A 27,587-nucleotide genomic window follows, 5' to 3' on the forward strand; every position below is an offset into this window, starting at 1 on the left:
ACACCACAGTTCAAAAGCATCAGTTCTTCAGTGCTCAGCTTTCTTCTCAGTCCAACTCTCACATCCATACATGACTACTGGAAAAACCATAGCCTTGACTAGATAGACCTTTGGTGGCAAAGTAATGTCTCTGCTTTTCAATATACTATCTAGGTTGGTCATAACTTTTCTTCTAAGGAGTAAGCGTCTTTAAATTTCATGGCTGCAGTCACCATCTGCAATGATTTTGGAGCCCCCCAAAATAAAGTCTGACACTGTTTCCACTGTTTCCCCATCTATTTGCCATGAAGTGATGGGACCAGATGCCATGATGTTAGTTTTCTGAATGCTGAGCTTTAAGCCAACTTTTTCACTCTCCACTTTCACTTTCATCAAGAGGCTTTTTAGTTCCTCTTCACTTTCTGCCATAAGGGTGGTGTCATCTGCATATCTGAGGTGATTGATATTTCTCCCAGCAATCTTGATTCCAGCTTGTGCTTCTTCCAGCCCAGCATCTTAGTCAGGTGGCAAAAGTTTCCTGTTTGGTGGTTTCCCTAAAACTTCAGATTTTAGCTTGAAATGTGGCAGGATTTTGCAAGTTCCCCATTTTGGGGGCAGTCTGATGGAGATATCATGTCCAAGGATGATCTTATAAGTAAATCCTACTAAAACAATGGGTAGGGGATGGAGATTGGAGTGGCCCATTAGCCTGACAATTTCCTTCTAAAAGTTAAAATTTTGACTTCCCTGGTGGCTCAGATGGTAAAGTGTCTGCCTACAATGCAGGAGACCTGGGTTTGATCCTTGGGTCGGGAAGATTCCCTGGAGAAGGAAATGGCAACTGACTCCAGTACCCTTGCCTAGAAAATCCCATGGACAGAGGACCCTGAGGTCCATGGGGTCACCAAGAGTTGGACACAACTGAGTGACTTCACTTTCACTTTCACTTTATCAGTGCGGCTAGTCTAGGGATGTTCTATATTAAGCCCTAGACATCAGTGATTTTAGAAGAAAATGATTCTAAAAATTAGCAAGTGGCAGTAGAAGCGGAAGGGCTTCCCCAGTGGCTCATCTGGTAAAGAATGTGCCTGTAATGCAGGAAACCTGGTTTTGATCCCTGGGTTAGGAAGATCCCCTGGAGAAGGGAACAGCTACCTACTCCAGTATTCTGGCCTGAAAAATTCCATGGACTGTATAGTCCATGGGATTGCAAAGAGTCAGACATGACTGAGTGTCTTTCACAGTGCAGTACAATAGAAGCATGAAAGTAGGGGGAGACCATTTGTAAGATCAGTGTTGAAAACTCATGTAGAGCTTAGTGACTGGGGAAGAGGGTAGAGAGGGAGCTTTATCACCATAAGTAATTTTGTATTTCTCAAATTTTCAGCCATGTGAATGTGTTGCCTATTCAAAAATTAATTTATTAGAAATATAAATAAAAATAAAGTACCAGAGATATTACTTTGCCAACAAAGGTCCATCTGGTCAAGGCTATGGTTTTTCCAGTAGTCATGTATGGATGTTAGAGTTGGACTATAAAGAAAGCTGAGCACCGAAGAATTGGTGATTTTGAACTGTGGTGTTGGAGAAGACTCTTGAGAGTCCCTTGGACTGCAGGAGATCCAACCAGTCCATCCTAAAGGAGATCGGTCCTGGGGGTTCATTGGAGGGACTGATGTTGAAGCTGAATCTCCAATACTTTGGCCACCTGATGTGGAGAGCTGACTCATTTGAAAAGACCCTGATGCCGGGAAAGATTGAGGGCAGGAGGAGAGGGGGACAACAGAGGATGAGATGGTTGGATGGCATCACCGACATGATGGACATGGGTTTGGGTGGACTCTGGGAGTTGGTGATGGACAGGGAGGCCTGGTGTGCTGTGGTTCATGGGGTTGCAAAGAGTCAGACACAACTGAGCGATTGAACTGAACTGAACCAAAAATTGATAGAGAGTCAGGTTGATCTTGTGCATGTAGGTGTTAAAAAGGTTTAATTTCAGTATTTCTATGATGATTACTAATATCAGTGTATTCTGTTAATTTTAACTCATTTCTTCTCAAATCTGTTAATTCAGAAAATGCTTCTGGAGACCATGGGGTCTCTGTCAGTCTTGGTGCCATCAAACCTGCCTGCAGTAACTCCTCAATTCCACAGTCCTTCAGGGTGCACACAGAGGAGCCCTTTACCACCTACTTTGATGAGAAGATTGCTGTTCCTGAGGAGAAGGTTAGTGACAGGTCCTTAGAGAAAAATATTATCATCTAGGGAAAACCTATGTACAATGTCTGCTGGATAACTCAGGATCAGCAACCTCAGAGTCAGTTCTGGCAAGCAATCTCTGAAGACTGAATTTTTGTAGAGAGTAAACAGAAACTTTTGAGGAAACTAAGGCCCTTGAAAAATTGCCAGGTTGTACTAGTGAGCATTTTTTGACCCAGAAAGGGAAAATTTCATGTTCCCTTTTTTTTTTTCAGTTTTTATTTTTAAAATTTTAATATCTTTAATTCTTACATGCGTTCCCAAACATGAACCCCCCTCCCACCTCCCTCCCCATAACATCTCTCTGGGTCATCCCCATGTACCAGCCCCTAGCATGCTGCATCCTGCGTCAGACATAGACTGGCGATTCAATTCTTACATGATAGTATACATGTTAGAATGTCATTCTCCCAAATCATCCCACCCTCTCCCTCTCCCTCTGAGTCCAAAGGTCCGTTATACACATCTGTGTCTCTTTCCCTGTCTTGCATACAGGGTCGTCATTGCCATCTTCCTAAATTCCATATATATGTGTTAGTATACTGTATTGGTGTTTTTCTTTCTGGCTTACTTCACTCTGTATAATCGGCTCCAGTTTCATCCATCTCATCAGAACTGATTCAAATGAATTCTTTTTTACGGCTGAGTAATACTCCATTGTGTATATGTACCACAGCTTTCTTATCCATTCATCTGCTGATGGACATCTAGGTTGTTTCCATGTCCTGGCTATTATAAACAGTGCTGCGATGAACATTGGGGTACATGTGTCTCTTTCAGTTCTGGTTTCCTCGGTGTGTATGCCCAGCAGTGGGATTGCTGGGTCATAAGGTAGTTCTATTTGCAATTTTTTAAGGAATCTCCACACTGTTCTCCATAGTGGCTGTACTAGTTTGCATTCCCACCAACAGTGTAGGAGGGTTCCCTTTTCTCCACACCCTCTCCAGCATTTATTGCTTGCAGATTTTTGGATCGCAGCCATTCTGACTGGTGTGAAGTGGTACCTCATTGTGGTTTTGATTTGCATGTCTCTGATAATGAGTGATGTTGAGCATCTTTTCATGTGTTTGTTAGCCATCCGTATGTCTTCTTTGGAGAAATGTCTATTTAGTTCTTTGGCCCATTTTTTGATTGGGTCGTTTATTTTTCTGGAATTGAGCTGCAGAAGTTGCTTGTATATTTTTGAGATTAGTTGTTTGTCAGTTGCTTCATTTGCTATTATTTTCTCCCATTCAGAAGGCTGTCTTTTCACCGTGCTTATATTTTCCTTTGTTGTGCAGAAGCTTTTAATTTTAATTAGATCCCATTTGTTTATTTTTGCTTTTATTTCCAGAATTCTGGGAGGTGGATCATAGAGGATCCTGCTGTGATTTATGTCTGAGAGTGTTTTGCCTATGTTCTCCTCTAGGAGTTTTATAGTTTCTGATCTTACATTTAGATCTTTAATCCATTTTGAGTTTATTTTTGTGTGCGGTGTTAGAAAGTGATCTAGTTTCATTCTTTTACAAGTGGTTGACCAGTTTTCCCAGCACCACTTGTTAAAGAGATTGTCTTTACTCCATTGTATATTCTTGCCTCCTTTGTCAAAGATAAGGTGTCCATATGTGTGTGGATTTATCTCTGGGCTTTCTATTTTGTTCCATTGATCTATATGTCTGTCTTTGTGCCAGTACCATACTGTCTTGATGACTGTGGCTTTGTAGTAGAGCCTGAAGTCAGGCAAGTTGATTCCTCCAGTTCCATTCTTCTTTCTCAAGATTGCTTTGGCTATTCGAGGTTTTTTGTATTTCCATACAAATCTTGAAATGATTTGTTCTAGTTCTGTGAAAAATGTGGCTGGTAGCTTGATAGGGATTGCATTGAATTTGTAAATTGCTTTGGGTAGTATACTCATTTTCACTATATTGATTCTTCCGATCCATGAACATGGTATATTTCTCCATCTATTAGTGTCCTCTTTGATTTCTTTCATCAGTGTTTTATAGTTTTCTATATATAGGTCTTTAGTTTCTTTAGGTAGATATATTCCTAAGTATTTTATTCTTTTCGTTGCAATGGTGAATGGAATTGTTTCCTTAATTTCTTTTTCTACTTTCTCATTATTAGTGTATAGGAATGCAAGGGATTTCTGTGTGTTGATTTTATATCCTGCAACTTTACTATATTCATTGATTAGCTCTAGTAATTTTCTGGTGAAGTCTTTAGGGTTTTCCATGTAGAAGATCATGTCATCTGCAAACAGTGAGAATTTTACTTCTTCTTTTCCAATTTGGATTCCTTTTATTTCTTTTTCTGCTCTGATTGCTGTGGCCAAAACTTCCAGAACTATGTTGAATAGTAGCGGTGAAAGTGGACACCCTTGTCTTGTTCCTGACTTTAGGGGAAATGCTTTCAATTTTTCACCATTGAGGATAATGTTTGCTGTGGGTTTGTCATAGATAGCTTTTATTATGTTGAGGTATGTTCCTTCTATTCCTGCTTTCTGGAGAGTTTTTATCATAAATGGATGTTGAATTTTGTCAAAGGCCTTCTCTGCATCTATTGAGATAATCATATGGTTTTTATTTTCCAATTTGTTAATATGGTGAATTACATTGATTGATTTGCGGATATTGAAGAATCCTTGCATCCCTGGGATAAAGCCCACTTGGTCATGGTGTATGATCTTTTTAATGTGTTGTTGGATTCTGATTGCTAGAATTTTGTTGAGGATTTTTGCATCTATGTTCATCAGTGATATTGGCCTGTAGTTTTCTTTTTTTGTGACATCTTTGTCAGGTTTTGGTATTAGGGTGATGGTGGCCTCATAGAATGAGTTTGGAAGTTTACCTTCCTCTGCAATTTTCTGGAAGAGTTTGAGTAGGATAGGTGTTAGCTCTTCTCGAAATTTTTGGTAGAATTCAGCTGTGAAGCCGTCTGGACCTGGGCTTTTGTTTGCTGGAAGATTTCTGATTACAGTTTCAATTTCCGTGCTTGTGATGGGTCTGTTAAGATTTTCTATTTCTTCCTGGTTCATGTTCCCTTTTGTACGGTGTCTTTTGTCCCATTTAAGTAGTGTTTGAGCACAGAGGTACTGCTATTATTGCTGGGGTTTTAGACTGAAAGGCTGTTGGAAGGGCAGGTAAGAGAACAGCCCTTATTTGTACAGAGAGCTAACCAGGTTATTGATAAGGAATGGATAAGATAGAGGAGAAACTTGGACCCACCCATGTCCAACTTCTGAACTCTTTGTTCTTATGAAACTGATATTGTTGCTTTTTATGTGATAAAATAATAGATAAATTAGATCAGCAGTTTGGAGGCGATAATCTTTTTTTTTTCTCCAAGAGACACTTTTATTATTATAATTTTTTAAAACTTTTTCTTCTATATTGGAGTATAGTCAATTAACAATATTGGGCTAGTTTCAGATGGACAGCAAAGGGAGTCAGCCATACATAGGCATGGATCTATTCTCCCCCTGGAGGTGATAATCATTTTGCTCTGTCTTCCTCTCTTGTACAGCACTCTTGTCTTAGCTTTCGCAAACTCTGGGCTTTCACCGGACCAGGATTTCTTATGAGCATTGTGGATCCAGGAAACATTGAATGTGATTTGCAGTCTGGAGCAGTGGCTGGATTTAAGGTGAACATAAAGTCTTCCCTCATCCCTTTTTTTGGTTTACCTGGTGGCTCAGGTAGTAAAGAATCTGCCTGCAATGAGGAATACACGGGTTTGATCCCTGGGTCAGGAAGATCCCCTGGAGAAAGGAATGGCAACCCACTCCATTATCCTTGCCTAGGAAATCCCAGGACAGAGGAGCCAGGACAGTCCATGGGGTCGCAAAGAGTCAGACAAGACTTAGTGACCAACGCTCTGACTTCTTCTATCCTTTTTAAACACACACGGCACACCCCAGCCTTTCCCTCTGCTCTGCCTGTGGATATGAACCTTGGTGGCTACGTGCTGATTCTTCATTGGCTCTGACACTTCGATGAAAAGTACTTTTCGATCTGTTTTTAAATTTTATTTTATTCACGTAGTTGATTTTTAGTTTTATTTTTATTTACCCAGGTAGTTTCCTTGAACAAAAGTGAAACAGCCAATGGGAAAAACTAGAACTCGGAAAGGTGCAAGGTGACTTAGCAAGTTCTGTGCAGAATGTGATACAGAACTCAGGTCATTGGATCCCTGAACGGGGTGCTTTCCTGAGTGTACTATTTCCCATTCCCATTGCCAAACAACCAAACCAAAACTTCCAGTTATCTCAAGAGTATAATGGTGGGACTTTGTTCTTCTCTAGTTGCTCTGGGTTGTTCTGTTTTCCACCATCGTGGGCCTCCTGCTGCAGAGCCTTGCAGCTCGACTGGGAGTGGTCACTGGGCTGCATCTGGCTGAAGTATGTCACCGCCAGTATCCCAAGGTAAGCAATGTTTGTCTCATATCATAGGTAACTATGTGTCTGGCAGTCTATGCTAGCCCCCTGTATACTAAAATAGTGGAGGATGTGGGAATCGTGGCCCTGAGGGCTGGGAATCCCAAGGGAAATTCTATAGCTCCTCTTGCTGCTAAACCATGTTTCCCTGATGCTGGGAAAGATTGAAGGCAGGAGGAGAAGGGGACGACAGAGGATGAGATGGTTGGATGGCATCACCGACTCGATGGACATGAGTTTGAGCAAACTCCAGGAAATGGTGAAGGACAGGGAAGCCTGGCGTGCTGCAGTCCATGGGGCCGCAAAGAGTCGGACACCACTGAGCGACTGAACAACAGCAACAATGTCTGGAAGACAGGTTTAAACTGACTTGATCTTTAGATAAGTACTGATCTGCCTCCAGTTTGTCTTAAATGTTCAATCTCCTTTCCTGGCTGTGAGAGTATCCTTACCTGCTTTTTATCTTATATGCCTCCTAAAAGAAAAAAAAAAAAACTTGGGAATTTATAGTTTGTTTTATCTTCTCTTTCTTCATGTATCTTAGTGGTTGTTTTTTTGTGACATATATTTTAGGTGGTAGATACCTGGAGGCTGTTTTTTTTCCTGGCCGCAGTGAGCTAGCAATGACTAAATTTCTTTCTGTTCTATTATTTGACCAGATTAGATCCCAGATTTTATTATAGGACACCCAATTCCAACACTTTGCCCCGAGTCCCTTAGCCTATCTGTGTTTTTTGACTTGCTTGTGTATTATTACACTAAGGATGACTCCAACCTTTTCATGTCTGTTTTGTCTCTTCAGCTGTGATCAGGATAGATATTTTCTTCTGCAGTATTTTTATTCTCTCCTGAACAATATTTTGACCATCCCAGCATTCTCATTTTCCACTAAAACTTTCAGGATTGTTTTTAGATCAAAAATTAAGTGGAAATAATGAATGGAAATTCCATTCTTCTGTCAGGTGAAACAGAAGGAGAAGAAATTGGCATCAGCTGCTGCCCTGACCCTGACTCACAGGCTATGCCACAGAGAGCAGCCTGGCCCTTTCCAGCAGGGGGCCAAGTGCAGCTGAGTTCTGGTCCTTCATCTCTAGACCTAAAGGCTTAATAACGGACTGTTATTGGATCAGTGCCAAAATGTGAATTCCAATCTATGGGGGAAGTTCCTAGAAATGATTAATTAGAACCATATCTTTCTGCTGTTTGATGTTTAGGTTCCACGAATCCTTCTGTGGCTGATGGTGGAGTTGGCTATCATTGGCGTCGATATGCAAGAAGTTATTGGCTCAGCTATTGCCATCAATCTCCTCTCTGCAGGAAGGTGAGAGGTTTTTCTCTAGAAAGTAATCAATGTTTTGCGGGATTTCAAAGCAAGTATAAAAACAAAAGTCCTTCCCAGGTGCTGCTGCTGCTGCTGCTGAGTCACTTCAGTCGTGTCCGACTCTGTGCGACCCCATAGACGGTCTCCCACCAGGCTCCCCCGTCCCTGGGATTCTCCAGGCAAGAACACTGGAGTGGGTTGCCATTTCCTCCTCCAATGCATGAAACTGAAAAGTGAAAGTGAAGTCACCCAGTCGAGCCCAACTCTTGGCGACCCCATGGACTACAGCCTACCAGGCTCCTCCATCCATGGGATTTTCCAGGCAAAAGTACTGGAGTGGGGTGCCATTGCCTTCTCCAGCTTCCCAGGTGACTTACTGGTAAAGAATCTGCCTGCCAAGCAGGTGATGCACGTGTGATCCCTGGGTCAGGACAATCCACTGGAGAAGGAAATGGCAACCCACTCCAGTATTCTTGCCTGGGAAATCCTACGGACAGAGGAGCCTGGTGGGCTATAGTCCACTGCGTCACCAAAGAGTTGGACATGACTTAGCAATGAAACAACAACAAAAAAACAAAAACCCAAGTCATTTTCAATTTTGAAAATTCAACTCAAGTATTATTTTTTCTGTGTAACCACTCTGGAACTACCTTCTTCCCAGCTCTTTATCTCCCATGTTCTCATGTTTGGTCATGCATATCTGTATATTATATCATAATATTATGGATATTATAATTAATATATTATGTATATTATAATTAATGTATATTAATGCATATTATGTATATTGTATACATGTATATTATAATTAATTTGTATGTCAGTTTATCCCACTTGTCAAGTGAACTCCTTGAGAGATAAGACACATACTTTTCAGCTTTGTGTCCTGAATGTCTGTAATAGTAGATAAGTTTGAATGAATGTATTACTTTACTTAGTGCTGTGATCCTAAAACACCCAAGGCCTGGCCTCCTTACCACTGTTCCCTTTTCCCCAGGTCCTTGCTCCTCCAAGTGTCATATATCTAGAGAGTTTTTGGGAAGAGAGTCTTTTTCTTAATGTTTCTTTTCTTTTCTTTAATCTCCCTTTTTAATCTCTGACCTAGGATTCCTCTCTGGGGTGGAGTTCTTATCACCATTGCAGACACCCTTATATTTCTCTTTCTGGACAAATATGGTAAGGACAGTGGGAAGAGAGGGGTCGGTGGCTTACATTGTGGTAAAAGCCACAGTCAGGTGGCTTACAGGGGAATGTGCCTTCTGTGAACTCACTGCTGCATTTTCCCCTTCAGGTTTGCGGAAGCTAGAAGCGTTTTTTGGTTTTCTCATCACTATTATGGCCCTCACGTTTGGTTATGAGGCAAGTATTACAGGCTGATCAATAGCTGTTGTTTGTCTTTTTTTCCTTAGCTTTTTAAACAAAATTTTTGTCCTTTTATTATAAAAGACAGTGTGTATTAATAAAACCCAAATTCAGTACTAGGCCAGTTTAAAAGGAATAAGGATGTAGGAAAGACTAGTGTCCAGGAAGTTCTGCAGGGACTCCTAGGTCAAAAATGACTAGAATTTCTAGGACTTTCCAGACTAGACTCCCTGATCCCAAATTGGCCATCTCAACAACAGAACAGCCTTGGCAAGGATTAGGAGAGGAGCTGCAGGGTTATTCTTGGTTGTTACCTTGACAGGTTCTGTTTTTGCTCATCCTGGTTGACAGTAAGTCCAGCTTGGACTTTCTCTGTATTATAACAGTTAATGAACTAAAGTGGATACAGTGTGTGTTTCCTGTTTTGTGCCCCAGCCCCAACACTGCATTGGGTTAAGCCTAACCTCATCATTATATGCAGTGAAGTGAAACCCAGCACCTTTCTGTGTCCAATTATTATAAACTGATTTTTGTTTATTGGACTAGCTAAGCTTTTGAAAATATGTCTAATCTATGAGTAGATGATACAGCTTGATCTAAGGCTTCCAAGAGAAATGCTGAACCAGGAAAAAGAGTGTATGAAAAGTGTTTCTGAGTGAGTCTCAGCAGCTGCTAGTGGCAGGCATAAGTGATTTTTATATACATATGTGAGCACAGATGTTGGATCACCGAAAAAACAAGAGAGTTCCAGAAAAACACCTGCTGCTGCTGCTGCTAAGTCGCTTCAGTCATGTCCAACTCTGTGCGACCCCATAGATGGCAGCCCACCAGACTCCCCCATCCCTGGGATTCTCTAGGCAAGAATACTGGAGTGGGTTGCCATTTCCTTCTCCAGTTCATGAAAGTGAAAAGTCAAAATGAAGTCACTCAGTCATGTCCGACACTTAGTGACCCCATGGACTGCAGCCTACCAGGCTCCTCCATCCATGGGATTTTCCAGGCAAGAGTATTGGAGTCTGCTTTATTGACTACACCAAGGCTTTTGATTTTGGATCACAGCAAACTGTGGAAAATTCTTAAAGAAATGGGGATACCAGACCACCTTACCTACCTCTTGAGAAATCTGTATGCAGGTCAAGAAGCAACAGTTAGAACTGGACATGGAACAACAGACTGGTTCCAAATTGGGAAAGGAATATGTCAAGGCTATATGTCGTCACCCTGCTGATTTAACTTACATGCAGAGTACATCATGTGAAATGCAAGGCTGGATGAGGCATAAGCTGGAATCAAGATTGCTGAGAGAAATTTCAATAACCTCAGATACGCAGATGACACCACCCTTATGGCAGAAAGTGAAAAGGAATTAAAGAGCCTCTTGATAAAAGTGAAAGAGGGGAGTGAAAAAGTAGGCTTAAAACTCAACATTCAAAAACTAAGATCATGGCATCTGGTCCCATCACTTCTTGGCAAATAGATGGGGAAACAATGGAAACAGTGAGAGACTTTATTTTTGGGGGCTCCAAAATCACTGCAGATGGTGATGCAGCCATGAAATTTAAAGACACTTGCTCCTTGGAAGAAAATCTATGACCAACCTAGACAGCACATTAAAAAGCAGAGACATTAGTTTGCTGACAAACGTCCGTCTAGTCAAAGCTATGGTTTTCCCAGAAGTCATGTATGGATGTGAGAGTTGGACTATAAAGAGAGCTGAGCACTAAAGAATTGATGCTTTTGAACTGTGGTGTTGAAGAAGACTCTTGAGAGTCCCTTGGCCTACAAGGAGATCAACCAGTCAATCCTAAAGGAAATCAGTCTTGAATATTCATTGGAAGGACTGATGATGAATTGAAACTCCAATAATTTGGCTACCTGGTGTGAAGAACTGACTCGTTGAAAAAGACCCTGATGCTAGGAAAGATTGAAAGCAGGAAGAGAAGGGGACACTGAGGATGAGATGGTTGAATGGCATCATCAACTGAATGGACATGAGTTTGAGCAAGTTCCTGGAGTTGGTGATGGACAGGGAAGCCTGGTGTGCTGCAGTCCAGGGGTTCACAAAGAGTCAGACATGACTGAGCCACTGAACTGAACTGAGCACAGAAGCATGATTAGTGTGGGTAATCAAGAATTGACTATTCTAAGGTGTGTCTCACAGGAGTTATTGTGGCACTAATATCAATAAGGCCCTTAGCAGCCATGTTATTTCTTTAGAATATTAATTATGTTCTTTACATATCTATTTAGTATATATAAAATACAATATGAAATGTTTGGATACCCCAGTCATAAATTCTCTGACCTTGTGCTGCTTGGTTTTTTTTTTTTTTTTGGATGGTTCTATGTTCCTTATTTCCTAAATAGTGTTGATGAAGGGGTTTAAGGAGTAAAGGATGCAATGTTATCTAGTACCGTGTTACTCCCCTGGTGTCAAGTTCCAGAAAAGGCTAAGAGCTGTTCTCTTTGTATGTAGTATGTTACAGTGAAACCCAGCCAGACCCAGGTCCTCCAAGGCATGTTCCTGCCATCCTGTTCAGGCTGTCGTACCCCACAGATCATGCAGGCTGTGGCCATCGTAGGCGCCGTCATCACACCGCACAACATATACCTGCATTCTGCCTTAGTCAAGGTGAGCAAGGCCTATCTTATCCCAGTGACTTATGTAGTTCGTGGCATCTTTTCCTTTCACTGCAAGGGACACACACTTAGTTCACAGCTGTTGGAGGCCTGAAGGAGCACGGCGTCTTTCCACAGTTGGACACCACGCTCTTGTATCACCAAGGTGACCAGAGGTGACTGACCCCCTAGAGAAGGGACTAAAGTCCTTAAAAGATCTGAAGGGGCACCGTGTCTCCTGTCTTTAAATCTCAGAGACCTCAATGGCCTCATGGAGGTCAGGAGGAAGGAGCCCAATCTAGCTTTTACCACACACAATTGTTTGCTGGAAGATTTCAGAGACCTTTGTAATTAAGGCTAACTCCCGCTTAGGTCTAAAATCAGGTTGTTTCTGTAGGTCAGTGATTCTTCAAGCCACAGTAACTGAGGGCTCATCAGCCTCTCAGTCACTTTCCCCTGTTTGTGTGTGTGTAATGTCACCAAAGGGTCATGATTGAACTCAGTGAACCAGGATGTATGTGGGGTCTCTCACATTTCATGTGGTCAGTTGTTTGACCTCTAGGACTTTCAGCTGCCTCCAACTCATGAAATATTACAAGGAAACTTATTCCAACTCGTTAAAAAATGACTGTTGCTGTTACCTCTCTAGTCCAGACAGGTAGACCGGGCCAGCAAGCAGGAAGTTCGAGAAGCGAATAAGTACTTCTTCATTGATTCCTGCATCGCTCTCTTTGTTTCCTTTATCATCAACATCTTTGTCATCTCGGTGTTTGCCGAAGCATTTTTTGAGAAAACCAACCAGCAGGTGGTAAGTAAGCCCAGGACCTGGGTAGTAGTGGATGCGAGGGTAAGGAGGAGGCTAACTGGGCAGGAAAACATGACAGTGACTTGGAGCTCAGGGGAAATAGATCTCAGTGCTGCCCCTAAGTCAGTGCACTAGTCAGGTTTACAGTCTAGGGCTGTGGCCAGGTCCAGAGCCATCACTCTCAGCTTTGGACTGGGAAGGGAGCATTCCTCAGATAAAGACTGCCTCTTGCTGTGGTCAGTGGCTTCCTGTTTATTTGCTCTTATCCCCTTTTGCTTCTGACTACTGACTGCTTTCCAGCCCTGCCATTTGGTGATGACAGGTTGGGAGGAGTCAACACACAGGAAATAGAATCTGTGGCTAGACAGACTGTTTTATCACACTGAATTCTCTGTCCTCTTGACTCCTGATTGCCAATCTAGTTTTGATCACTCCTTTGTTTCCCATCATAGGACCTCTGATTCCTGGCTCTGCTTTGAATAGGACTCTCTATTCTGGGTGTCCTTTCATATTTGAAGCCTTCTAAGGACCCGCTTTGGGATTGGAATGAAAACTGACCTTTTCCAGTCCTGTGGCCATTGCTGAGTTTTCCATATTTGCTGGCATATTGAGTGCAGCACTTTCACAGCATCATCTTTCAGGATTTGAAACAGCTCCACTGGAATTCCATCACCTCCTCTAGCTTTGTTCGTAGTGATGCTTTCTAAGGCCCACTTGACTTCACATTCCAGGATGTCTGGCTCTAGATGAGAAATCACATCATCGTGATTATCCGGGTCATGAAGCTCTTTTTTGTACAGTTCTTCTGTGTATTCTTGCCACCTCTTCTTAATATCTTCTGCTTCTGTTAGGTCCATACCATTTCTGTCCTTTATCGAGCCCATCTTTGCATGAAATGTTCCCTTGGTATCTCTAATTTTCTTGAAGAGATCTCTAGTCTTTCCCATTCTGTTCTTTTCCTCTATTTCTTTGCATTGATCGCTGAAGAAGGCTTTCTTATCTCTTCTTGCTATTCTTTGGAATTCTGCATTCAGATGCTTATATCTTTCCTTTTCTTCTTTGCTTTTCGCTTCTCTTCTTTTCACAGCTATTTGTAAGGCCTCCCCAGACAGCCATTTTGCTTTTTTGCATTTCTTTTCCATGGGGATGGTCTTGATCCCTGTCTCCTGCACAATGTCACGAACCTCATTCCATAGTTCATCAGGCACTCTATCTATTAGATCTAGGCCCTTAAATCTATTTCTCACTTCCACTGTGTAATCATAAGGGATTTGATTTAGGTCATACCTGCATGGTCTAGCGGTTTTCCCTACTTCCTTCAATTTAAGTCTGAATTTGGCAATAAGGAGTTCATGATCTGAGCCACAGTCAGCTCCTGGTCTTGTTTTTGCTGACTGTATAGTGCTTCTCCATCTTTGGCTGCAAAGAATATAATCAGTCTGATTTTGGTGTCGACCATCTGGTGATGTCCATGTGTAGAGTCTTCTCTTGTGTTGTTGGAAGAGGGTGTTTGCTATGACCAGTACATTTTCTTGGCAAAACTCTATTAGTCTTCGCCCTGCTTCATTCTGCATTCCAAGGCCAAATTTGCCTGTTACTCCAGGTGTTTCTTGACTTCCTACTTTTGCATTCCAGTCCCCTATGATGAAAAGGACATCTTTTTTAGGTGTTAGTTCTAAAAGGTCTTGTAGGTCTTCATAGAACCGTTCAACTTCAGCTTCTTCAGCATTACTGGTTGGGGCATAGACTTGGTTTGCCTTGGAGACGAACAGAGATCATTCTGTCATTTTTGAGATTGCATCCAAGTACTGCATTTCGGACTCTTTTGTTGACCATGATGGCTACTGCATTTCTTCTGAGGGATTGCTGCCCACAGTAGGAGATATAATGATCATCTGAGTTAAATTCACCCATTCCAGTCCATTTTAGTTCACTGATTCCTAGAATGTTAACGTTCACTCTTGCCATCTCTTGTTTGACCACTTGCAATTTGCCTTGATTCATGGACCTGACATTCCAGGTTCCTATGCAATATTGCTCTTTACAGCATTGGACCTTGCTTCTATCACCAGTCACATCCACTACTGGGTATTGTTTTTGTTTTGGCTCTATCCCTTCATTCTTTCTAGAATTATTTCTCCACTGATCTCCAGTAGCATATTGGGCACCTACTGACCTGGGGAGTTCCTCTTTCAGTATCCTATCATTTTGCATTTTCACATTGTTCATGGGGTTTCAAGGCAAGAATACTGAAGTGGTTTGCCATTCCCTTCTCCAGTGGACCACATTCTGTCAGACCTCTCCACCATGACCCGCCCGTCTTGGGTTGCCCCACAGGCATGACTTAGTTTCATTGAGTTAGACAAGGCTGTGGTCCTAGTGTGATTAGATTGACTAGTTTTCTGTGAGTATGGTTTCAGTGTGTCTGCCTTCCAATGCCCTCTTGCAACACCTACCATCTTACTTGGGTTTCTCTTACCTTGGGTGTGGGGTATCTCTTCACGGCTGGTCCAGCAAAACGCAGCCACTGCTCCTTACCTTGGATAAGGGGTATCTCCTCACTGCTGCCCTTCCCTTCCAGCAAATTTGGAAAACTCAGCAGTGGCCACAGGACTGGAAAAGGTCAGTTTTCATTCCAATCCCAAAGAAAGGCAATGCCAAAGAATGCTCAAACTACCACATGATTGCACTCATCTCACATGCTAGTAAAGTAATGCTCAAAATTCTCCAAGCCACGCTTCAGCAATACATGAACCGTGAACTTCCTGATATTTAAGCTGGTTTTAGAAAAGGCAGAGGAACCAGAGATCAAATTGCCAGCATCCGCTGGATCATAGAAAAAGCAAGAGAGTCCCCAAAAAACATCTATTTCTGCTTTATTGACTATTCCAAAGCCTTTGACTCTGTGGATCACAATAAACTGTGGAAAATTCTGAAAGAGATGGGAATACCAGATCACCTGACCTGCCTCTTGAGAAATCTGTATGCAGGTCAGGAAGCAACAGTTAGAACTGGACATGGAACAACAGACTGGTTCCAAATAGGAAAAGGAGTACATCAAGGCTGTATATTGTTACCCTGCTTATTTAACTTATATGCAGAGTGAAAGTGAAGTCATTCAGTCGTGTCCGACTCTTTGCGACCCGTGGACTGCAGCCCACCAAGCTCCCCCATCCACGGGATTCTCCAGGCAAGAATACTGGAGTGGGTTGCCATTTCCTTCTCCAGGGGATCTTCCCGACCCAGGGATCGAACCCAGGTCTCCCACATACCCATATGCAGAGTACATCATGAGAAACACTGGACTGGAAGAAACACAAGCTGGCATCAAGATTGCCAGGAGAAATATTAATAACTCAGATATGCAGATGACACCACCCTTATGGCAGAAAGTGAAGAGGAACTAAAAAGCCTCTTGATGAAAGTGAAAGTAGAGAGTGAAAAAGTTGGCTTAAAGCTCAACATTCAGAAAATGAAGATCATGGCATCTGGTCCCATCGCTTCGTGGGAAAAAGGGGAACAGTGGAAACAGTGTCCGACTTTATTTTGGGGGGCTCTTAAATCACTGCAGATGGTGACTGCAGCCATGAAATTAAAAGACGTTTACTCCTTGGAAGAAAAGTTATGATCAACCTAGATAGCATATTGAAAAGCAGAGACATTACTTTGCAGACTAAGGTCCATCTAGTCAAGGCTATGGTTTTTCCAGTAGTCATGTATGGATGTGAGAGTTTGACTGTGAAGAAGGCTGAGCACTGAAGAATCGATGCTTTTGAACTGTGGTGTTGGAGAAGACTCTTGAGAGTCCCTTGGACTGCAAGGAGATCCATCCAGTCCATTCTGAAGATCAGCCCTGGGATTTCTTTGGAAGCAATGATGCTAAAGCTGAAACTCCAGTACTTTGGCACCTCATGCGAAGAGTTGACTCATTGGAAAAGACCCTGATGCTGGGAAAGATTGTGGGCAGGAGGAGAAGGGGACGACAGAGGATGAGATGGCTGGATGGCATCACAGATTCGATGGACGTAAATCTGAGTGAACTCCGGGAGTTGGTGATGGACAGGGAGGCCTGGCATGACCCCATTCATGGGGTCGCAAAGAGATGGACATGCCTGAGCGACTGAACTGAACTGAAGGACCCTCACTTCATGTCACCATTTAAATTGGCCTAACATTTGTGTATTACCATGCACACTGTAACTCAGAAAAAGTTTTTGATGACCTGGGAGTGTAGAAAAATTATCAAGGAAGACCTCAAGGCCATTGCTGCCAGTCTCTGCTGTCATCAATCCAGGTCCAATGTCTCGCCTTCAGCACTCATCTCTTAGATGACCTGTGTGTGATCTATAAGAGAGGTCTTCTTATCTGAGTCCTGGACTCAAAATTAAAAATTGTTCCTAAACTGCTTTGGTTCCAGGTTGCGGTCTGTAAAAACAGCAGCAGCGCCCATGCTCACCTTTTCCCAGACGATAACTCAACACTGAACGTGGACATCTACAAAGGGGTAAACGTGTTCGGATTTCTGATCTCTGCTCCTGGATCAATATTCTCAGCATAATATCTGGTCTTTGCCGTGGGTTCACTTCAGAGCTCAGCATATCTTCTCTGAAGTGTTTTTTTTCAGAGGTCCAGATACCAGATAAGACTTTTGGATTATGTAGAAGGGAATAGAAGATCTGCTGAAAAGATGAATTAATTGAATCAGCAATTCTCAAACTTGTGCTGCTATAGGCATTAATTGGGGTGACTAGAGAAAGCGTTCTTAGTAAAGTGATTTATTTTTTATACTTGTTCCCCGCCTCGCCCCAGTGGCTGGACACTTTATTTATTTAGGCCGCGCTGTGTGGCACACAGGACCTAGTTCTCTGACCAGCAATCGAACCCATATACCCTGCATTGCGAGTACAGGGTCTTAAGCCAGTGGAACGCCAGGGAAGTCCCTGGAAAGTCTTCTTTGCTGGGGCCTCTCTGTCCCTTTATGCTGGTTACATTATGAACCTCCAAGAGTAGAATATGTGGCATCTCCAGAATTCATTTGTGCTTTCTCTTCATTCCTATACCCTCTTCCAGAATACTGTGTTAAGGAATATAATGTGGGAAATCTGTTGTAGACATTTTTAAAATAGTTAACATGTAGGCTGAGGATAAAGGCTTTAGGAGCCTAGAGAAGAGAAGGGAGTAGGCTGAGGAAGAATGGGGGCACATCCAGCAGAATGTAGGTTGAAAGCCTCTAGAATGAGGTCAGGACCCGAGTCTGGCTCCTGGAACAGTGCCAGCACAGCTCTTGGTAGAGGTGGGTGCATAGCCAGGAACAAGAAGTGACATCAAGGATATGTTTGGGGTGTTGTCTCAGGTGATCTCTCTCCCTTGCCTCTCCAGGGTGTTGTGCTGGGGTGTTACTTCGGGCCTGCCGCTCTCTACATCTGGGCGGTGGGGATCCTGGCTGCAGGGCATAGCTCCACCATGACAGGAACCTATTCCGGCCAGTTTGTCATGGAGGTACGTGCTGCTGTGACTGGGATAGACAAGAGGAAGAGGACATTGCCCTTTTGTCCTTTCTTAATCCCATGCGTCTACAGTCTTCCCAAACCTCCCAGCCCTTTTCGGAGAAGGCAATGGCACTCCACTCCAGCACTCTTGCCTGGAAAATCCCACGGATGAAGCCTGGTAGGCTGCAGTCCATGGGGTTGCTAAGAGTCGGACACGACTGAGCAACTTCACTTTCAGTTTTCACTTTCATGCATTGGAGAAGGAAATGGCAACCCCCTCCAGTGTTCTTGCCTGGAGAATCCCAGCGATGGAGGAGCCTGGTTGGCTGCCGTCTATAGGGTCGCACAGAGTCGGACACGACTGAAGCGACTTAGCAGCCAGCCCTTTTGCTATTTCCTTCCAGACATTCATCCTGCTTCTGTGTTTTCTTCCAGGGATTCCTGAACCTAAAGTGGTCACGCTTTGCCCGAGTGAGTCTGACCCGCTCTATTGCCATCATCCCCGCTCTGCTTATTGCTGTCTTCCAAGATGTGGAGCATCTAACAGGGATGAATGACTTCCTGAATGTTCTTCAGAGCTTACAAGTGAGGAGGGAGCTGGGGAAACTCACTAAGTCAGGAGGGAGTCTGTACCTTTATTCTGTATTGCCTTTAGATAACAAGCCTAGTGTGGTTGTGGGGAAAATTCAGAGGAAGAAAGAGGCACAGTCTTGGTCTACAGTGAACGCATATGAAATCTCTGGCATATAGAAGTCTTTTAGAAGTGGCTTTATTTTTAAGCCTGTTGAATGGGAATTATAAGCTGTAATTACACATAGAATACAATTATTGTTTGTTAATCCAAACAAACATTAAATAATATATAGGACACTGTTGGGCTGTATGGAGATTAAGAAGACAAGGCGGATACAGATTTTGTAAAGACTCTGTGACCATAACTGATGCTGGGCTCATGCTACAGATTTCCACATAACCCTCCAGCGTGCTGCGATGACAGGGACAATTTCTCACAGAATAGATGAGGCAGAGCCTGTGGTTCCCTTTTGCTAACAGTGCTGCTCTCTGGGGTGTTACAAGGACCCCCCTGTAGCCCTATCTAATCTTATTTTTTTCTTTTGCAGCTTCCCTTTGCTCTCATACCCATCCTCACGTTTACGAGTTTGCGGCCTGTGATGAGTGAATTTGCCAATGGATTGTGAGTGTACTTCTTTTTGTTTCCTAAGATGTGTGAGGGAAGGATATCTTCATCAAATAGTGCAGTTATGAAATAAGTCATAGGGGACTATGTGCTTTAAGAGGTGGTTGCTAGAGCTGCCCCCTCAATCTCTGACTAAGAAAAGAGAGACTTCTGGGGACTTCCCTGATGGCCCAGTGGTTGAGACTCTGCCTTCCTGTGCAGGGGGTGAGGGTTTGATCCCAGGTCAAGGAACTAAGGTCCTCTATGCCACAGGGTGTGGCCAAAAATTAAAAATAAATGAACACAACATTGTAAATCAACTATACTTCAATTTTTAAAAATTAAAGAAAAGAAAATAGAGATGGTAAATGTAACAAAGGAGGGCAAGCACATTTTTTATTTCTGGGGGAAGTGTTTCAGCTTTAAGGGCTTTAACTCTTCAACTTCAGCCACTGAAGGTTAAAGCATCTTAAATCCATGTTAAATGATCTTGATGAGAGAGGCATAAGCTAATACCTTTCATATACATGTCTAAAGGACATGGGGTATTTGAAATGACTTCTTGTATTTCTAGGGATTCATGACCTTTTCAGTTGTAGGGCTTGTTGCATTTTTTAGGGATTTATATACTATGGATTCATGCAAAGATGGGCTCGATAAAGGACAGAAATGGTATGGACCTAATAGAAGCAGAAGATATTAAGAAGAGGTGGCAAGAATACACAGAACTGTACAAAACAGAGCTTTACAACCCAGATAATCACGATGGTGTGATCACTCACCTAGAGCCTGACACCCTGGAATGTGAAGTCAAGTGGGCCTTAGAAAGCATCACTATGAACAGAGCTAGTGGAGGTGATGGAATTCCAGTTGAGCTATTTCAAATCCTGGAAGATGATGCTGTGAAAGTGCTGCACTCAATATGCCAGCATATATGGAAAACTCAGCAGTGGCCACAGGACTGGAAAAGGTCAGTTTTCATTCCAGTCCCAAAGAAAGGCAATGCCAAAGAATGCTCAAACTACCACACAATTGCACTCATCTCACATACTAGTAAAGTAACGCTCAAAATTCTCCAAGCCAGGCTTCAGCAGTACGTGAACCATGAACTTCCAGATGTTCAAGCTGGTTTTAGAAAAGGCAGAGGAACCAGAGATCAAATTGCCAACATCTGCTGGATCATGGAAAAAGCAAGAGAGTTCCAGAAAAACATCTATTTCTGCTTTATTGACTATGCCAAAGCCTTTGACTGTGTGGATCACAATAAACTGGAAAATTCTGATACAGGTGGGAATACCAGAGCACCTGACCTGCCTCTTGAGAAACCTATATGCAGGTCAGGAAGCAACAGTTAGAACTGGACATGGAACAACAGACTGGTTCCAAATAGGAAAAGGAGTACATCAAGGCTGGATATTGTCACCCTGCTTATTTAACTTCTGTGCAGAGTACATCATGAGAAATGCTGGGCTGAAAGAAGCACAAGCTGGAATCAAGACTGCCAGGAGAAATATCAATAACCTCAGATATGCAAATGACACCACCCTTATGGCAGAAAGAAAAGAGGAACTAAAAAGCCTCTTGATGAAAGTGAAGGAAGAGAGTGAAGTTGGCTTAAAGCTCAGCATTTAGAAAATAAAGATCATGGCATCTGATCATGGCATCATGGCAATTGAACTGATGATATGGATTATTTGATAGTGTTTTTTTTTTCTCTTTCTCCCTATCATTGTTTAATTTTTGCTCATTTAATCTAATCTGGGACAAAAGAAGCACTTTTCAGTTTATTTTGAAATGCCTCTTACTTCTGTCTTGTGACCTCAAAAGACACAATGTCCTTTTCTGTTTATGAATAGGGTTTTTTCACTTCATGGGAAATAGATGAGGAAACAGTGAAAACAGTGTCAGACTTTATTTTTGGGGGGCTCCAAAATCACCACAAATGATGATTGTAGCCATGAAATCAAGAGACGCTTACTCCTTGGAAGGAAAATTTTGACCACTCTAGATAGCAATTAAAAAGCAGAGACATCACTTTGCCAACAAAGGTCAAGGCTATGGTTTTTCCAGTGGTCATGTATGGATGTGAGATTTGGACTGTGAAGAAAGCTGAGTGCCAAAGAATTGATGCTTTTGAACTGTGGTGTTGGAGAAGACTCTTGAGAGTCCCTTGGACTGCAAGGAGATCCAACCAGTCCATTCTGAAGGAGATCAGTCCTGGGTGTTCACTGGAAGGAATGATGCTAAAGCTGAAACTCCAATACTTTGGCCACATCATACGAAGAGTTGACTCATTGGAAAAGACCCTGATGCTGCGAGGGATTGGGGGCAGGAGGAGAAGGGGACGACAGAGGATGAGATGGCTGGATGGCATCACAGACTCAATGGACATGAGTCTGAGTGAACTCCCGGAGTTGGTGATGGACAGGGAGGCCTGGCGTGCTGCGATTCCTGGGGTCGCAAAGAGTTGGACACGACTGAGCGACTGAACTGAACTGATGATATGGATTATTTGATAGTGGTTTTTTTTTTCCTCTTTCTCCCTATCATTGTGTAATTTTTGCTCATTTAATCTAATCTGGGACAAAAGAAGCACTTTTCAGTTTATTTTGAAATGCCTCTTACTCCTGTCTTGTGACCTCAAAAGGCACAGTGTCCTTTTCTGTTTGTGGACAGGGTGTACTATTCTACCAGTAACTATGCTGATTCTTTTGACAGGGGCTGGAGGATCGCAGGCGGTATCATAGTCCTTGTCGTCTGTTCCATCAACATGTACTTTGTCGTGGTTTATGTCCAGGGTTTAGGGAATGTGGCATTGTACGTGGTGGCTGCAGTGGTCAGCGTAGCTTATCTGAGCTTTGTGTTTTACTTGGTAAGTCCAGCTGGGAGGGGCAGGGGTGATTGAGGTGGGGCTAATGCTCAGAAGAGAAAGGATCCCAAAGAGCACTTACCAATCTATCTTCAAGTTATTGACACAATTTACATGAAATTGTTAAATCAGCTGTGACTAAAGAATATTTTTAGCCATAAATTTCCCCTGGTTCCTAAGAGCTGTCATTTTTCTATTTCTCTCATTCTGTCTGATTTCCATTCTAATAATTCCTAACCAGAGAGTGTAGTATGTTTGAAGAACTTGAAGAAGATCAGCCATGTAAAAGTAGAGAGTGGTACAAGATGGGGTTGGAGAAGGGAGCTGTGTTGTGTGATTTCAAATCTTTGGAGGGCAGCACATATGGGTTCACAGCCCTGCCCAGCTCTACTACATAATAGCTGTCCAATGATGACACGGGTAAATAGTGATAAACTCTCACTGAATTATTAAAAATGGTGGTTGTAGAACATAGTGCTCCATAGAAAAAGAATGGAGAATTATGTGAACCTAGATAATAAAAAAATTATCAAAAGTCTAGAGTAAATTATATAAAAATAGTAATAGTAGTTGCCTTTGATTATGGGATTATGGAAATATTCTTTTCTCTATTTTCCGATTCTTCTGTAATATTATTTATATCAATGAAAAGTAGCTATAGCAACAACACATCCACCTCCCTATTCTATGCAGGTTTCTCTAAAACAACACAGGGTTGAGGATTAGGGACTACTACAAAGAATGGCAAGGCAGTAGGGTGGAAATGCCCTGCTCGTCTTTGTAACACTTACCTAGTCCCCATGTCATTGTCTGCCACAGACAATGTCTTGATTGCGAAAACATTGTAGTGAATACTGAGAAATTATGTCTTGGATAGATACATCTCTTCTTTTTTCTTGCCCGGTAAACCATGGGTACACTTAGATTAAGCTGACTCTATAATTTAGGGACGGTTGTTATTGTTCGGTTGCTAAGTTGTGTCCTACTCTTTGGAACCCCATGGGCTACAGCATGCCAGGCTTCCCTGTCCTTTGCTATCTCCTGGAGTTTGCTCAAACTCATGTCCATTGAGTTGATGATACCATCCAACCATCTCATCCTGTCACCCCCTTCTCCTCCTGCCCTCAATCTATGAAACCTAAATAACCGAGTATGGCCTTGACAGAAATTGTTTTAACAATTTGCTGTAGGACATCTCCTGGTTGCTTAGTGGTTAGGATTTCGGACTTTTGCTTCAAAGTCCTAGGTTCAGTTCCTAGTCAGGGAACTGAGATCCTATCCTACAAGCTAGGCAGCATGGCCAAAAAGAAGTTTCTGTAGAAGTTAAGGGGATCCTTCTTGTATGCGGATTGGTTATGAAGGTGCTCAGGTGTTCTCAGTTAGCCAGAGGCTATAGAAATTGTTGAAGACCCAGTTTTAAGGCTGAGGATCGATTCTAGAATGAATTACTATACTACTCTTTTGTTCAGAAGACTATCACAGTTGTTCTTAGCCAGTCAGTCATTACCCATACTGTGAAGAATGGTGTAGGACTGAAAAAAAGTGGTCTTCAGGGACCTCTCCCAGTCAGATAAAAGAAACAAATGCAAAGCAGTAGGAACAGAGGGAGCTGAGTATTGAAATTAGTACAACAAAGAATTTTGCATCTGAGCAGTGCAATCTGGGCGATGAGGGGGGTAAGTGGGCTCTCCAGACGGGTCAGCGAATGATGACCAACTATATTTTCTCTTCCAGGGTTGGCAATGTTTCATTGCACTGGGCATGTCCTTCCTGGACTGTGGGCACATGGTAAGCGTCTCTAAAGTCCTGCTAACCAAAGAAACCACCAGTGGCCGTACTAAGTAAACGCTGTTCACAGGTAGCCGTCAGAGCCAGTGTTTCTATGGTTCACTGTGTGAACATAGCCAAAGGTATGTGCTGTTGCACAGGCTACATTTAGGACTCAGCTGTTTGCTGGGAAAGGCTTTGTTTCATATATTTTTTGGAAGATAGCATTATTTTTCTTCCTAAGCTTCTAACATGGGAATTGGATTAGATAGGATCTCCGACAACTTGACATCTGCTGCTCTCAAATGATGCTGAACATTTTCACTGTCCCAGGGTCAACTTGTTTTATCTTTATGGGAGATAATCCGATATGCCTGATTCTTAACCAGACTGACTACATGTTAAAAAAACATGTTTGGAAAATACAATACATTTTTCATAATACAATTTACAAAATAGGTATGCACGTTTTGCTTATCTAAAGATAATGGATTTAAAAGGCTGAGAAGCCATTAAAAGAATGAAATAATGCCATCTGCAGCAACATGGATCAACCTGGAGAGTGTCTTACTGAGTGAAGTAAGTCAGACAGAGAAGGAGAAATATTGTATGACATTCCTTATATATGGAATCTAAAAAGAAAAAATACAAATGAATTGCTTACAAAACGGAAAGAGACTCACAGGTTTAGAAACCGAATTTGTGGTTGCTGGGGGGACGGGATAGTTAGGGAGTTTAGGATGGTCATGTACACACTGCTATATTCAAAATGGATACCCAACAAAGGACCTATTGGATAGCACATGGAACTCTACTCAATGTTATGTGCCAGCCTGCAGGGGAGAGGGATCTGGGGGAGAATGGACACATGTATATGTATGGCTGAGTCCCTTCACTGTTCACTGCCCCCCTCCACAACATTGTTAATCAGCTATATCCCAATACAAAACAAAAAGTTTAAAGTTTGAAAAAAATAGAAAGTATACAGCAAAAAAATAAAGGGCTGAGAAATACTTTCCTTATACACATCCTTTGAATTATTTTTATTATAAAAATAAAATCTCAATTAGAGTAGTTTGATTCATATTATGTTTAATTATGAGATAATCTTCATCTATCACATTCAGGATTTTTTAAACTTATTTTCACTTTAAATTTCTCAGTGGAAGTTAAGAGGGGTGAGAAAGCATTAAGATGATAAATGGACAGATGGTAAAACTCACTTGTGGTCGTGGTGACTAACACGAATCTCTTCTGAAAATCACTCTGATGATTTCCCTCAGAGATTGAGAGCTTACTGAAATGTTCTTGGGAGTCCCGATTTTAATGACTCTCATGTTACAGAGCTCTCTTGATGTACTCTCATGTACAGAGCTCTCTTGGTGGTATTTCTTCTTGAGCAATTAAGAGTTGGGAAACCTTCCCCTTCCTCCTCCAGGGGGGTAGTGATAGAAAAAGATGGTAGCATTTATGAACTGATGTTCTCAAGAGACTTTGGAGTGAGGAGAAAAAACCTGAAAGAAGAACCATCTGTTTTATTCCTAAAATACAACTTCTAGAATTGTCATGTTTTTCTGAAGCATGCCCAAGACGACTTGCAAGGCAATCTCAGGAGCTCTGGATGTAAGCGTTGGAAAGCCCGCTCCCTCTCAGCGAGTGCTTTGGTGTCACTGGTTGCCAAGTTCTCTCTGCAGGGTTGCACTGGGCTACCTCTCTTCAGCCATTCCCTCAGAGGGAAAAACTTTGAGACCAGATGGTGGAGCTCTGGAGTCAGAGGAAATGGGTCCCTTCAGCATGGAGCTGCTGCTCTTCAGCTACTTCTGACATTTTCACTTGTGGAGCCTGAGACCATGAGATTATCTCAAACCAAGTCACATTGTCCAGTGGAGATAAATAACCAGGTCTTTTGTAGCCACTGACTTGGTGAGAACAGTAATGGGAATGCAATCAAAGGACTTTTCATTTTTGGTGTAATTCCTGTTGATTGATGTTCTCTGTCCACCTGAGCCCCTAAAGGCATTGTTTCCAGTACTTTGTACACAGCCTAAAGCGCAGACTGAATGGACTGTCATTTGCACGGCTTTAAGGGTAAACTTCTGTGTTCCACTGACCGTACCTTTACCTCAGCCCCTCCAGTGACGTAGCACAGCATCACGAGAGACAAATTCCCCAACCGTTCCTCCCTCTCCCCTACCATCATCCCCTAAGCTGTTCACAAGGGCACTCTGGAGATATCGGGGACTGACCTCTTAAGCTCTCGTCTGGCCTCAGTAGGTGAGGGCCATGTTGACAAAATTCTTTGTAAAGGTGGTACACTAACATTTACCTTTGCCTGGAGTCTGGCTGGGTCCAGTCAGTCTCAGATTCACAAATACTTAGAAGCCCAGGTAAAAGCTGCTAGTTTTCTTTTAGAAGTTATGTATGTGACTTGCAATGATGAAAATTTCTTCCCAGTTAAACGGCAGTTTATATCACTCTGTGTGTAGTATTTTACAGTGTTAACAACGCTCCCACACTATATTCCATCGATGCTCTCACATGGAAAGTGCACTTTCTACGCAGCCACTCCTCTGGGTGCAGTAAACAATGCTTAGAGCTGACAGCTCCCAGTGCCAGCGTGTGCACGCTGCTTGTGTGAAATGTTTAAGGATACACAATTGTACTTTATGTAAGTTGGTCCTTGTTCTCCATAAAACTGTGCTGCTACAGTGTACTGGGAATTAACAGGGATGGGGAAGAGCCGTGTTTTGGTTCCTGTGAGGTCCTGCTAGTGGTTTTAGGAGTGGTTACAACGAACTTTTACTGACATTTAACAATATGTAAACTCAATTTGTGGGGATTCCCTGATGGCTCAGGTGGTAAAGAATCTGCCTGCAGTGAGGGAGACCCGGGTTCAATCTCTGGGTCAGGAAGATCCCCTGGAGAAGGAAATGGCAACCCACTTCAGTATTCCATGAATAGAGGAGCCTGGCAAGCTGCAGTCCATGGTGTCACAAAGCTCAGACACAGCTGAGCTACTTTCCCCTGGTGGCCCAGCGGTAAAGAATCCTCCTGCAACATAGGAGACGCAGAAGACTCAGGTTTAATTCCTGGTCGAGACGATCTCCTGGAGGAGGGCAAGGCAACCTACTTCAGTATTCTTGCTGGGAAAATCCCATGGGCAGAGGAGCCTGCCGGGCTGCAGCCCAAAGGGTCACAAAGAGTCGGGCACAACTGAGTGAGCGCACACACACACCGACTTGAAATACCAAAACATCAATGACCACCTGTATTGGCATATTAGACTCATGCTGTTAGTGATGCTCTCTTTAGAAGCTGTAGAGGTATACAGTTGATCTCCAGACATGGAGGGGGTTAGGGATGTTGACCTTCCATGGAATAAAAAATCTGCATGTAATTTATAGTCAGCTGTTCATGTTTATACTTGGCCTTCCATGTCCAGCGTTCATCCAGATCTGTGGTTCCGCATTCTCAGATTCACCCTGTCTGGGATCATGTATTTCTGTCATATTTACCATTGAAAAAA

General features: G+C 42.6%; 1 protein-coding gene across 3 annotated transcripts in view; it reads left to right on the forward strand.

Moving 5' to 3' along the window:
• The window catches only part of LOC138437308 (natural resistance-associated macrophage protein 2-like), a 57,171-nt gene that overhangs the window by 22,996 nt on the left and 6,588 nt on the right, over positions 1 to 27,587 (forward strand). The window contains exons 4-17 of one of the 3 annotated variants that reach the window (XR_011446589.1): positions 2,054 to 2,205; positions 5,743 to 5,862; positions 6,521 to 6,640; positions 7,867 to 7,973; positions 9,079 to 9,149; positions 9,265 to 9,332; positions 11,812 to 11,967; positions 12,604 to 12,762; positions 17,177 to 17,263; positions 18,139 to 18,258; positions 18,684 to 18,833; positions 19,370 to 19,443; positions 22,144 to 22,297; positions 24,029 to 24,204. Coding sequence is in view for 2 of the 3 variants with exons in the window: in XM_070292353.1 (XP_070148454.1) it covers positions 2,054 to 2,205; positions 5,743 to 5,862; positions 6,521 to 6,640; positions 7,867 to 7,973; positions 9,079 to 9,149; positions 9,265 to 9,332; positions 11,812 to 11,967; positions 12,604 to 12,762; positions 17,177 to 17,263; positions 18,139 to 18,258; positions 18,684 to 18,833; positions 19,370 to 19,443; positions 22,144 to 22,297; positions 24,029 to 24,139 (1,649 nt within the window). In the remaining variant the exon portion in view is untranslated. Of the gene's footprint in view, positions 1 to 2,053; positions 2,206 to 5,742; positions 5,863 to 6,520; positions 6,641 to 7,866; positions 7,974 to 9,078; positions 9,150 to 9,264; positions 9,333 to 11,811; positions 11,968 to 12,603; positions 12,763 to 17,176; positions 17,264 to 18,138; positions 18,259 to 18,683; positions 18,834 to 19,369; positions 19,444 to 22,143; positions 22,298 to 24,028; positions 25,017 to 27,587 lie in introns of those variants that run through there. The other 2 variants (XM_070292353.1, XM_069584361.2) reach the window with 2 other exon arrangements.

The sequence above is a fragment of the Ovis canadensis genome, chromosome 3 (assembly GCF_042477335.2).
Source record: "Ovis canadensis isolate MfBH-ARS-UI-01 breed Bighorn chromosome 3, ARS-UI_OviCan_v2, whole genome shotgun sequence".
Lineage (NCBI taxonomy): Eukaryota > Metazoa > Chordata > Mammalia > Artiodactyla > Bovidae > Ovis > Ovis canadensis.